This window comes from Mobula hypostoma, chromosome 4 (assembly GCF_963921235.1).
Source record: "Mobula hypostoma chromosome 4, sMobHyp1.1, whole genome shotgun sequence".
NCBI lineage: Eukaryota > Metazoa > Chordata > Chondrichthyes > Myliobatiformes > Myliobatidae > Mobula > Mobula hypostoma.
Genome location: NC_086100.1, coordinates 94,403,262 through 94,417,361, shown reverse-complemented (window position 1 = coordinate 94,417,361; position 14,100 = coordinate 94,403,262). Strand labels below are relative to the sequence as shown.

The 14,100-nt window shown below is 43.0% G+C and overlaps 1 protein-coding gene across 5 annotated transcripts in view; it reads left to right on the top strand.

Moving 5' to 3' along the window:
* The window catches only part of LOC134345467 (cilium assembly protein DZIP1L-like), a 237,246-nt gene extending 225,498 nt beyond the window's left edge, over positions 1–11,748 (top strand). For 4 of the 5 annotated variants that reach the window (XM_063046168.1, XM_063046170.1, XM_063046169.1 and 1 more), the window contains one exon: positions 10,264–10,819. In XM_063046168.1, the coding sequence (XP_062902238.1) occupies positions 10,264–10,355 (92 nt within the window). In that variant the 3' untranslated portion in view covers positions 10,356–10,819. Of the gene's footprint in view, positions 1–10,263; positions 10,820–10,861 lie in introns of those variants that run through there. The other variant, XR_010017710.1, reaches the window with a different exon arrangement.
* The last annotated feature ends 2,352 nt before the right edge of the window (positions 11,749–14,100 follow it).

The window sequence follows — 14,100 nt, the reverse complement described above, 5'->3', positions numbered from 1 at the left end:
GCTCACTGAATTTATTAGTTCACCCCTGTCAGCCTCTCTATTACCTTATCGATTGGTTGTTAATCCTGATGCAGCAGTAACTGTTGAACGTCCTGATAACCATTACCACATTGATTGATTCATTTGTTGCTCCATTAGTTTATTGATCTGTCGATGTGACTGGTGCTCTATGAATTTATTGATCCACTTGTGCTCAGTTGGTTGTATGCCTCTGTCAGTATCCTTTCACTTCTGTCCATTAGTTATGGACTGGTGAGTTTGTGGGTGCAATAACATTAAAACCAAAACGTCACTATGTTCCAATTTAAGGCTTTTGTTTTGAATTCTGATGCCCACAGTTTTACAGTCACCATGTTGTTTGAAGACCTGAGATAAAAATCTTTTTCTGTAGTGCCACAGGGGACTGACAAGAATATAAAAAGAACTTGGAGAGACGTTAGCCCTACTGTTTCACATTTGCAAATTTTATCTGTCACGTGCAAAGGCAAGCAAAAATAATTAGCCTTTAATTTCCCTTTAGCTTTTGATGTTGTTTTTAATGGAGTTGAACTGTGTTGCAAGCTGAAAAGAATCAGTGCAGTAATATATATCAGCACACTTAGCAATTACTGAGCTCTGGTCTTAACAACTAGTGATAAGTTAATGACGAACTGCTGACAATGAACAGATTGAGAAGTAAGACGATATCAGACAGTTGTTTTACTTTAATCACTCATTTATTATGTGCTGGTATTACTGCTGAGACCACCGTTAGTTGCTTGTCACCAGTTATTTCGACAAGGTGGTGGTGAGCCAGCTGCATAAACCATTCCAGTCATCCTGATGAAGGTTCTCCCACGGCATTGTTTCAGGATTTAGAATGTACATTGATGAAGAAATAGTGATGTATTTCCAAGACAGGATGGTATGCAACTAGGAGGGACAATAGACAATAGGTGCAGGAGTAGGCCATTCGACCCTTCGAGCCAGCACCATCATTCACTGTGATCATGGCTGATCATCCACAATCAGAACCCAATTCCCGCCTTCTCCCCATATCCCTTGACTCCACGATCATTAAGAGCTCTATCTAACTCTTTCTTGAAAGCATCCAGAGAATTGACCTCCACTGCCTTCTGGGGCAGAGCATTCCACAGATCCACAACTCTCTGGGTGAAAAAGTTTTTCCTCAACTCCATTCTAAATGGCCTACCCCTTATTCTCAAATTGTGGCCTCTGGTTCTAGACTCCCCCAACATCGGGAACATGTTTCCTGCCTCTAGTGTGTCTAATCCCTTAATAATCTTATATGTTTCAATCAGATCCCCTCTCATCCTTCTAAATTCCAGTGTATACAAGCCCAGTCGCTCCAATCTTTCAACATATGACAGTCCCGCCCTCCCGGGAATTAGCCTTGTGAACCTACATTGCACTCCCTCAATAGCAAGAATGTCCTTCCTCAAATTTGGAGACCAAAACTGCACACAGTACTCCAGGTGTGGTCTCACCAGGGCCCTGTACAACTGCAGAAGGACCTCTTTGCTCCTATACTCAACTCCCCTTGTTATGAAGGCCAAAATGCCATTAGCTTTCTTCATTGCCTGCTGTACCTGTATGCTTACTTTCAGTGACTGATGAACAAGGACACCTAGATCTCATTGTACTTCCCCTTTTCCTAACTTGACACATTCAACTTGACACCTACAGGGAAACCTGTAGATAGAGGTGTTTCTGTGTATGCAAGCTACTCAAAGTTCAAAGTAAGTAGTCATAGTCATACTTTATTGATCCCGGGGGAAATTGGTTTTCGTTACAGTTGCACCATAAATAATAAATAGTAATAAAACCATAAATAGTTAAATAGTAATATGTAAATTATGCCAGGAAATAAGTCCAGGACCAGGGTGTCTGACCCTCCAAGGGAGGAGTTGTAAAATTTGATGGCCACAAGCAGGAATGACTTCCTGTGACGCTCTGTGTTGCATCTCGGTGGAATGAGTCTCTGGCTGAATGTACTCCTGTGCCCACCCAGTACATTATGTAGTGGATGGGAGACATTGACCAAGATGGCATGCAACTTGGACAGCATCCTCTTTTCAGACACCACCGTCAGAGAGTCCAGTTCCATCCCCACAACATCACTGGCCTTACGAATGAGTTTGTTGATTCTGTTGGTGTCTGCTACCCTCAGCCTGCTGCCCCAGCACACAACAGCAAACATGATAGCACTGGCCACTACAGACTCATAGAACATCCTCAGCATCGTCCGGCTGATGTTAAAGGACCTCAGTCTCCTCAGGAAATAAAGACGGCTCTGACCCTTCTTGTAGACAGCCTCAGTGTTCTTTGACCAGTCCCATTTATTGTCAATTTGTATCCCCAGGTATTTGTAATCCTCCACCATGTCCACACTGACCCGCTGGATGGAGACAGGGGTCACCGGTACCTTAGCTCTCCTCAGGTCTACCACCAGCTCCTTAGTCTTTTTTACATTAAGCTGCAGATAATTCTGCTCACACCATGTGACAAAGTTTCCTACCGTAGCCCTGTACTCAGCCTCATCTCCCTTGCTTATGCATCCAACTATGGCAGAGTCATCAGAAAACTTCTGAAGATGACAAGACTCTGTGCAGTAGTTGAAGTCCGAGGTGTAAATGGTGAAGAGAAACGGAGACAAGACAGTCCCCCGTGGAGCCCAGTGCTGCTGATTACTCTGTCGGACACGCAGTGTTGCAAGCACACGTACTGTGGTCTGCCAGTCAGGTAATCAAGAATCCATGACGCCAGGGAAGCATCCACCTGCATCGCTGTCAGCTTCTCCCCCAGCAGAGCAGGGCGGATGGTGTTGAACGCACCGGAGAAGTCAAAAAACATGACCCTCACAGTGCTTGCTGGCTTGTCCAGGTGGGCATAGACACGGTTCAGCAGGCAGACGATGGTATCCTCAACTCCTAGTCGGGGCTGGTAGGCAAACTGGAGGGGATCAAAGTGTGGCCTGACCATAGGTCGGAGCAGCTCCAGAACAAGTCTCTCCAGGGTCTTCATGATGTTCAAAATACTCAAAGTTCAAAGTAAATTTATTATCACAGTTCACACTTATGACACCATATACTTCCTTGAGATTTATTTTCTTCCAGTCATTTACAGGAAAATAAAGAAGCACAATAGAATTTATAAGAAACTATACATATCTGTAACACCCGGAATAAGATTATTACTGCTATGCTGTAGGTATTTCATTTTAGCAGTTCTGTAAGAACAGTCTGTTCTCCTTTAGCTTGTTTGGGTTTTAGCTAAAGAGGCTATGTTGTTCAACGTAGGAATGTTGTGTCAGCCAATCAGGATGGTGGAATTGGGAAAAAGCTCTAGTAGAAGCTGGGTGGAGAGGTTTTTGTGAGGGACAGGAGTGTGGGTCGAGGTCTTTTTGGTGGGAGCTGGGAGAGGACAGGAGGGAAGATGGCTGAAGATGTCATCCCTGTTGCACAAGGTGCTTTGTGCAAATGAATGGCTTCAAGGAAGAAGGACGAATATTTCCATGGGGGAGCCTGTCTGAGATGGATTTCAAGTGCCATTCAGAAGATGAGCTCCAACTTATGTGCATATTTGGACTGGGTTAACTGTAATGAGCCCTTTTTATTTTTTTCCTTTTCTTTTTCCTACTAACTGTTCAATGAAGCTGACATTTGTAAATATACTTTCTTTATAATTATATGTAGTATACGATCTGTTATTTCTTGCCGATGGCTAATTGCACGGGGGCAGTCTTTACACAGTATTCACACAGATCAGGGTTCGGGTGGACGAGACATCTCAACTTCCCGGTTTTGGTGGGACCCAAGTCATACCAACCCTAGATCTATGGAGTTCGAGAAAGGTGATTTTCTCACCGCTAGTCCAGCGGTTCTTAGCGAGGGGCTAACAAGCTGCTCGAGATGCCTGGTAAAAAATGGGTTTCATATCAAAGACTGAAAACATGCCTGGTGCAAGAAAGGACAAATTGTGCAAGTAATAAACAAAATGTAATAAACAATGCTCAGAACGTCAGTCCTTGAAAGTGAGTCTGTAGATTGAGGAGTCTGTTCAGCTCTCGCCCTACTCGGTGGTAGTGGCTGTGGGCTTGGGCGGTGTTGTTGGGGCAGCCTGCATTTTGTTGATGGCACATACTACAAGCCAGCCACAGAATGAAGAGGTATCTCAAGGTGGTGTTTGTTTGGGTTGGGGTTCTTTGTCCTGAATGATACCAGATTTCATGAGTTTTGTTGGAGCTGCACTCATCCAGTGAAGTGGAAAGCATTCCATCACACTCTGAACATTGCAGTGGAGAAAGTGGAAAAGGCCTTGCGAGTCACGAGGTGGCACTTGTCAAGGGTCCCAGCCTCTGATGTGTTCTCAGGTGGCTGGTCCTGTTGAGGCTTCTCGACTATGGTAATGTCCCAGGCTGTTAATGCCTGCCTTACAAAGTAAGCAGACGTCTCAAATCTTGGAAACGTTGGAAACCATGCTCCCCTTCTTTGACTCCATTTGACTTTCTGCTGCCTTAAGAAAGCAACTAGCATAATCAAGTCCCCTTGCCACTTTGCCACTCGTCTCCCCATCCTGTCAGACAGAAAGTACAAAAGCTTAAGAGCACAAACCAACCAACAGTACGGTGGCATCTATCCCGTTGTAAAACTCAAGATGAACTCTTGTTCTCCCAGTCTACCTTATTATGCTATATGAACCTTAACTTCTACCTGCACTGCTCTTTCTCGGTAACTGCAACACAAAATTCTGCATTCTATTTTTGGCACGCAAAGCAAAAGTTTTTCTCTGTATCTTGGTACATGTGACAATAAAAAACCAATAGCAATATTATTTGGAGAGTCTACTAATCTATAAAATTAGAACTTAAAGAAAGTATATACTAGCTCTGTTAAAATTGGCCTGTGAAACATTCAATTCTGTTTTCTTTCTAGTATCCATACTGTCTGATGGCTCCAATTCATTTTTGCTTGTGCACCGGAGACTTGATTCCTGAAACAGATAGTTTACTCTGACCTTGGTTATGGGAAGGGATTAATAAGTGGACAGAGAAAAAGATTCAAAAAACTCTTGTGAAGTAATTCCTTGACCTTTTGGAATCTCTGGTCCATGAACACTCCAAGTGATGAAGGAGCACTTCTTGGGATAATATTGGGAACTTTGTGTACAACAGGGGTGCTGTGTAAACTGCAGAAAGTCGAAAACTATCCGATCTCTCTGCCCAAGAGACTGCCTGAAAAAAGTTTCCACGCCTGGTAAATAGTTAAAGATAAAATAAGAAAAATGTTTTCCATTTGTGACATTGACTCTGTTTGGAGTGTTGAAATTTATCCTATGCTACTTGGATCTGTCAAATTGTACCTCAGTGGCCATCTTCAAGCAGCACGATTTCCATGTGTTTTTGTGTAGAAACAATTATTATTATTTTATTGAGATACAGCGCTGTATGGGCCCTGCGACCCTCTGAGCCGTGCCACCCAGCAAATCCCGATTTAATTGTAGTTTAATCACAGGAAAATTTACAATGGCCAATTAACCTACCAACCAGTATGTCTTTGCACCCAGAGGTAACCCATGCAGTCACAGGGAGAATGTACGAGTTCCTTACAGGCAGCGACAGGATTTGACCCGGGTCGCCTGTACTGTAAAGCGTTACGCTAACCACTACGCTACCGTGCCACCACGTAAGTGCAGGATCTAGCACGATGCAATTTACTTTCACTGGTTCTACAACCATTCCTAATCAGATGTGGCAGGGTAGGGAAATGGAATGCCAAATAAGTATGAATTACTGTATAATAATAGACATACTATCCCTAAAACACTCTTTTTACTGTGATATACCATATAATTATGCTATGAAGTTTTATGTGTCTCTTTGAATAACTGGAAACTCGATGTCTGACACCAGCTCAAAACATGTCCTAGTAACCCGATGCAGGGTTTTGACCCAAAACATTGACAATTCCTTCCTCCCACGGATGCTTCTTGACTGGTTGAGTTCTTCCAGCAGATTCGGATTCAGATGCTCCAGATTCCAGCATCTGCAGTGTCTTGTGTCTCCAGCTTAAAACGTGTGCCCATCTCTCAATGTCACCTGTAGTGCACTGTTTGTAAGTTGGAATATACACCTCCTTCTCCAGAGACGTAAATTCTCTGTTCATTACTGAAGGAGTGTTGCCCTGTTTCAGTTGTCATCTTTTGGATGAGACATTAATCTGACACCACGTCTTCCCTCTCACTAAACAATGAGGATCCCATGGCACTACTGAGGGCAGGTAGCTCTCCTGGGTGAAATTTGTCCATGACAGAGGATTGCCCTTTCATTTGTGTTTAAACTGGGCTGTCGTATTTCCAATATTAGAACATTTGAAAAATACTTCATTGGCTGCAGGATGTGCTGAAGTCATAATGTTGTATAGGCACTTTTTTTTTCTTTCTTGGGCAGATGGTGAAAACTGGAATCAGGGTTTCAATGAATGTTATTTGACCTTCCACGTAGAGTTAATCATTAACTGAAGCAGGGAAAGGATACAGAATTAACCCTTCAGTGCTTTGCCTTTATTTCAGCCAATGTCAGAGCTCCACAGGGAAATCCTACACTCCACGTGTCTCACTTTCTCCGTCAGCGCAAAAATGGTGTAAGTTTAAAGAAAGAACTTTGAGGTCCAAAGTAACAGAACCTGTGATAGTCTCTCACCGCAGCAGCTTGATACCAAAGTGGGAAAATGAAGTGTGGTCACAGGGAGCTAATCTGTCATTCTTGTGTCTGCCCTTTGGGAAATGTGATCAAATAATAGGCAGGAATGTTTACTCTGTTCCACCTTCAGCAGAGTGGATTGAAACTGTTGTGGTTTCCAGGAGGTCACTCTTATTCTCTGAAGTCAGGATATTAACCGTCTGTTTAATAGTTTTAGACTGTAAGACATAGCAGAATTAGGCCATTCAGTCCATCAAGCCAGCTCCGCCATTTGATCATGGTTGATCTGTTATCTCTCTGAGCCCCGTTCTCCTGCCTTTTCCCAGTATCTTTTGATGTCCTTATTAAACTGAACCTATCAACCTCTGCTTTAGATAAACCCAATGACTTGACCTCCACAGCCATCTGTGGCAATGAATTCCACATATTTATCATCCTCTGGCTAAATAAATCCCTTCTTATTTCAGTTCCAAAGGGCTGTCCTTGTATTCTGAGGAAACATCCTATCCATGTCCACTTGATCTAAAGCTTTCGTATTCAATAGGTTTCAAGGAGATCCTCCCCCTCATTCTTCTGAACTCCAGTGAGTACAGGCTCAGAGCCATTAAACATTCCTCATATGTTAAGCCTTTCATTCCTAGGATCATTCTTGTGAACCTCCTCTGAACCCTCTCCAAAGCAAGCACATCCTTTCTGAGATAAGGACCCCAAAACTGCTCACAATAGTCCAAATGTGGTCTCACCAGTGACATATAAGGTCTCTTTATATGGTTTACAGTACATGGCTAGAAAAACCAGCGTTTATTGCACATCCCAAATTGCCTGTGAGAAGATGGTGGTGCATCGCCCCTTCTGGAACCGGTGTTGTTGTTCCAGTGACGACGTTCCCCCCAGTGGCACTGGGCAGGGAGTTGCAGGATTTAGACTTAGTGAGAGTGAAGAACCAATGATACATCACTAGGTCAGGATAGTGTGTACTGTGGAGAGGAACCTGCAGGAGGTGGTGTCCCTGTGCACCTCCTGCCCTCGCACTCTGTGTTGCTGGAGGCAGCGGGTTTAGGAAGTGCTGACACAGTAGTATGGGTGAGTAACTGAGATGTATCTTGTCGACGAGACGTGATGTAAACACGATGCACTGGTCGACAGTAGGATGAGGACTGAGGGCAGTGAATTAAGGATCAACTTTATTCACCATATGCATTTATATGTATTAGGAATTTGCTAGGTTGTGTTGGTCAGGGCATGACCTGCAACAAAACAATGGCCTTCAACAATGATAAAGAATTATGTAAAAATTAAACTGGAGGTTAAAGTACTGATGATGGAATAAAATAATAAAATGTGCATAAATATATAAATACCAGCATGTATTTACAACATAAGCAGCATTATAAACATTGAGTTAAAGTGATTTCAGTGTGGTGATGAAATAGAGGGGCCGGGGTGGGCTAACTAGAATGGTCGATCAGATTAACTTGCTGGGGGAAGAAGGTACAAGAGGACTAATTGCTCTGAGGAAGAGAGAGTATGCATTTTAGAGTCTTTTGACCTCAGACCTTCCTGGAGCATTTTGAGAGCTGCCCATCCAGGCAATTTGGGGGCATTTCATCACGCTCCTGGTGGAAAAGCTTTGGGATAACAGTAGGTGGTTCACATATTGCAGGGTATGAAGATCTTGTGGCCACCAGGAGATATGTGCACGGCAGATGTTGCAATGTGAATCAACAAGCAGTCGCTTCGAGACATTCAGCGGGTTGAGAAACATCTGTGGGAGGAAAAGAATTGCTAAAATTTCGTGTTGCAACCCTGCATCAGGAGTCCTGGGGGATTTTATACTGCCGGCACTGAGCCTTAGGATATCGAAAGTGGGGATTCTGTGATTGTAGACTGATTGGACAGTAATCTGCCAGATTAGCTAATATTCTGGATTCACAGATGTTATTTTATAATGCTTCTGTACACTTTTTTAGAAAGATTATACAACAATATTTTAGTGAAACCAATAAGTTACAAAGGAATGTGGCCAGTAGAATTAAATGTGTGTAAAAGTGAGCTTGGAAACAGGGGCCCTAGTGAGTAGGGAGGATATGACAGTGATTAAAAAGCTGTTAGGTAGGTGCATGAATATGCTGGGAATTTAGGGATGTTGGTCATATAGAAGCAGAAATGATTTAGTTTAATTCAGCATTGTCTTTGGCACAGACATTATGGGTTGAAGGGCCTGTTTCTGCAGTCCAAAGGGGATTCACTAGGTTAATTCTTGTGTTGAGAGGGTTGTCCTATCAAAAGAGCTGGGCATTCGGGATCTGTATTCCTTGGGCTTAGAAGCAAGAATGGTGATTTAATTCAAACATACAGTCAATGGTCCCTCTAATTTTTTTTTACAGCTGCGCGAACTTATCATTGTGCTGAGCAGGAAATTTTTGCACAGCTTGAAAACTGTGCAGCACTTTATATGTCTTGTTTTGTTATATGCACATCAAACAAACACAAACCACAAATCACAACACATGAAAGCGATGCAGGCAGTCAAAACAAATGACAGGCACAACAGCGAACACAAAATGTTTTGACTAGACGGCATCAGTGTTCATCATGGTTTATTAACGATGAGCTACTGACTTCCATTCTGTGTTTATTATTATTATTTGTAACAATGTTGTAACTTGGAACAATCAATATAAATACCCTGAGGCTCTAAAATGTTTCAAAGTGAAAGTTGTGCATTCATTATTTAGAAAGGTTGTGGATTATATTCATTAAAACATAATTATTAGGCATTTCACAATTATATTAATATAGATCTCAAAATTATATTAGCATTATTTCAAAATTATTTTAACATTATATAAAAGAAAATTCCATCTGCATGGCAACAAAGGCTATGTGTGCGGGAGCATTTCAGTTACTGTGAGGCCGTACACCCATGCAGCTGAAGGAGAACAACGTACAGTGCAAAATGCTAAGAGAGCTTGACAGGGTGGACATTGAGCTATTTCCACTAGTAGGAGAGTGACGGATAGGGAAATAGCTACAAAATAAGGGACTGGCCATTTAAAACTAAGGTCTGTAGCACACTCTTTTCTGAGAGGGTGGTAAATCTCTGGAATTTTCTACCCAGAGGAGGATGGCGGAGGCTGGATCATTAGATATAGTTAAGGTGAAGACAGATGAATATTTGAAAGATCAAGGAATTGAGGGTTATGGGGTGCTGACATAGAAGAGGAGCTGGGGCCAGCAGAGATCATCCATAATCATAGTGGCGAAAAGGTACTTGCCCAGCTGATGTTTGATGCCACACCCACCAATGTCGTTGACTCTTAACCATCTCCTCCATCCTGAGGTAATTATAGAGTAACAATAGACGCAGGCATTCGCAGTGGTGTCTGCAGCCCAACTTAGAATGTTCCATTTTTCCTACCTACAAAGAATGCATGGGAATAAGTAACAAGGGGTTTATTGGCTTTAATAATTAGCAGGTAGAGTGCAGGAACTGAAGGCAGTTCTGATTAGCTTCTGAATGGATTGGATACCAAGCTGACCTGCTTTCCTTCCTTTTCCAGGGCAAAAGGAGGCCATCGTGGCAGCTTCACTGAAAAGCAGCAGTTTTGCCACTGTGACAGACATCAGTGACTCCGAACTGAACTTCCCCTGACCACTGGGCAAGATCCGCTTCAGCTGAGAGAACCGCTCCAGTTTGGCCTTGCTCCTCCAGCAAGTGACCCCTTGGACACAGCAGATATGGTGGGTCTTGTGCAAAGGCGCCTCCTTGCAAACCTGCCTGTTAACTTGAACGTCTGTTTGTCAGCTCTGGTGTAGTAAGTTCCTGGAGTCTTCATTAGATGAGCTCCTGCCAGCAACCACCCTTCCCCACTGTCTGCTAAGCACCTTCTCTTCACACCTTCCTCTGCCAATAGGAGAGCAAATGGACTTCACTGTGCAAGTTAATGATTTGATTAAGTCATAGCCCAATATTTTTATATTTAATAAATAATTATTCATTAAAAAATTTTTCTGTTTTTTTTCTTTACTGTTGCTCCCAAAGTTTTCTGGAGATTAATCCTTATTAGAACAGAATTCCAAGAATACTGGCAATTTTGCCATTTTATTCTTCTCATTTGTCCCATACCTAATGCTGAGGATGCTTTTGTTGAAACACAGGAAAATCTGCAGATGCTGGACATCCAAAGCAACACACAGAAAATGCTGGAGGAGCTCAGCAGGTCAGGCAGCATCAACGGAAAAGAGTAAACTATTGACCTTTTGGGCCAAGACCCTTTATAAGGATGCTACTGCCTGTCTAGTAACTGCAAGCAAACTGCGTGCAAGACTACACTGGACTGTAATGTGGAACACATACCAATCCTCATAGAGGGATCAGAAGTAGAGAGAGTGAGCAGTTTCAAGTTCCTGGGTGTCAAGATCTATGAGGACCTAATCTGGTCCTAATATACTGATGCAGTTATACAGAAGGCAAGACAGCAACTGTACTTCATTAGGAGTCTGAAGTGATTTGTTATGTCAACAAATACACTCAAAATCTTCTATAGTTGTACTGTGGAGAGCATTCTGACAGGCTGCATCACTGTCTGGTATGGAGAGGCTACCGCACAGGACCGAAAGAAGCTGCAGAAGGTTGTAAATCTAGTCAGCTCCATCTTGGGTACTAGCCTACAAAGTACCCAGGACACCTTCAAGGAGCGGTGTCTCAGAAAGGCAGCATCCATTATTCAGGACCCCGAGCACCCAGGGCATGCCCTTTTCTCACTGTTTCCATCAGGTAGGAGATACAGAAGCCTGAAGGCACACACTCAGTGATTCAGGAACAGCTTCTTCCCCTCTGCCATCTGAATCCTAAGTGGACATTGAACCCATGAATACTACCTTACCTTTTTAATATACAATTATTTCTGCTTTTTCACGATTTTAATCTATGTACATATACTGTAATTGATTTACTTACTTCTTTTATCATTATTATTATTTTGTTTTTTCTTTTTCTTCTTCTACTACTATATTATGTATTGCATTGAACTGCTGCTGCTAAGTTAACAAATTTGACACCACATGCTGGAAACAATAAACCTGATTCTGAAGTTACTAGCTACTCAGAAGTCTCCTTAATGCAGGCTGCAGTTTGCCACTGGGTTCTGTTGATCCTCAATCACAATGGGTGGGATCCCTGGAGCAAAATCGCAGAAGGCCATTTGGATTGTGCCTCAGGTTCTATTGATCAGTTCCCAGGAAACCTCTTCAGAATTCCTGGAGGTTTTGGAATATGAAATGCTCCACAAATCTATTCCTTTTAATAGATTGCAATGCAAAGCACTGTGATGCCCCCGGCCCTGCATTTCTATTTCATTCTCTCATTGCAGAAACCATTCACATCGGCATTCCCTCCTTTGCCTCTCCTAACACTCATTCAATAGTTCTGATCCTGCTTGTGAGTTGATGCAAAGTTTAACCTGAAAAGATTGACTGATGACCTGAGAGCCGTACTAGTGATCCTTTGAGCAAAAGCAGCTTGAATAACAGTGTTTGTTTCAGGAACTTAAGAGATTTAAGTGAGCCCTTTAATGTTTGTGTCTAGATCTGTCTTTTAGTTCATCCCAGTCCACAGGGACTAATGTTTATGATGTATTGAGTACTTCCTTGCAAGGCAATAGCTTTTGTGCATGAGTGTTTTGCAGATGGGGAGGTATTTAATGTGAGGCTCTCAAGTCCAATCTCTGAATGGACGTTAGGGCAGCCTTTCCATTATAGTATTTTGATTTCTCCAGATGAAGATTTCCAGCTAAGGTACAGCACTTCTCTGCTCCCGGTCGGTGACTGAGTTCCAGTAAGCACAACCAATTTCTTCTACTCCTCAGCTACTTGAGTATTTTTCCCTTCATGCCTCTTAGCACCTGGTTTATCAGGGCTGCTTTATGCCGCACTGGGTCAAATGTCACTGTGATATCAAGGCCATTCTCAATTCACTTCTAGTTTTTAGCTCTTTGCCTCATCTGCACCAAAGCTCTGATGAAATCTGGAAGTCCCGCTGAAACCCAGACAGGAGTAAGTAAAGACCTCCCATCCCACCTCCTTGTAAAGGTGTGCCCTCTTGTGTTTCATACATGAACATAGGAATGAAAATGTATTCCAGTGTCCTGGGTCACGGTTTGTACAACAAACTCATTGGTAAGGCCAGTGATGTTGTGGGGATGGAACTGGACTCTCTGACGGTGGTGTCTGAAAAGAGGATGCTGTCCAAGTTGCATGCCGTCTTGGACAATGTCTCCCATCCACTACATAATGTACTGGGTGGGCACAGGAGTACATTCAGCCAGAGACTCATTTCACCGAGATGCAACACTAAGCGTCATAGGAAGTCATTCCTGCCTGTGGCCATCAAACTTTACAACTCCCCCCTTGGAGGGTCAGACACCCTGAGCCAATAGGCTGGTCCTGGACTTATTTCCTGGCATAATTTACATATTATTATTTAATTATTTATGGTTTTATATTGCTATATTTATACTCTGTACTTGGTTGGTGCAACTGTAACGAAAGCAAATTTTCCTCGGGATCAATAAAGTATGACTATGACTATGTATCTCCGGAAATGAGGTGGAGGAGAAGCTCAAGGTGGATACATTTGGTCTGCACCAGTAGATCAGGAAGACATCCTGGTCACAGTGATGAAGCTTGTAGAGTTGCTGCCTCTCAGTGATAGGTGATCGCTGACCTCAGGTGCTGAATGTATGGCTCATTCAGTAATTGGGCTGGTTTTCCCTTCATACTCCAGTCTCCTCCCATGTCATACAGATTGATAAATCAAGTGTCCACTGTAAATTGTCTTGAGTGGGATTAATTTAGGATTAGCTATTATTCATGGTCAGTGCGGAATCAATAACTTGAAAAGCCTCTGTCCATGCTGTATGTCTCTGAGGTTCCCAGACTCCTAAAAGGCATTTGCCTATGCAATATGGAGACACAAGTGACTGCAGATGCTGGAACCTGGTGTAACAAACAAAGTGCTGGGGGGATCTTAACAGGTCAGGCTGCATCTGTGGAGGGAAATGGACAGCCAATGTTTTGGTTGAAACCAATCCAGATGAAGGATGGCAAGAGCCAGTTTGTTTTTGATGCCATCTCTGCAATATTTTGCTTTAACACCAGGAGAATGGTGGGTATTAAAGACAGGCCAATCAATTTACCCTCCGACATGTCTTTGGGATGTGGGAAGAAACCGGAGCACACAGACAGCAGCAGAAGTCAGGACTGAACCCCAGCCTCTGGAGGGGTGAGCCAGCAGCTCTACCAACCATGCCACTGTTCCACCTGCTTTCGTTCTGATTCTTTGGTAGCAGTGCAAAGAGGTCAGGGTCCAAGGCAGTTTTATTGCCTTGTGGGCTAAA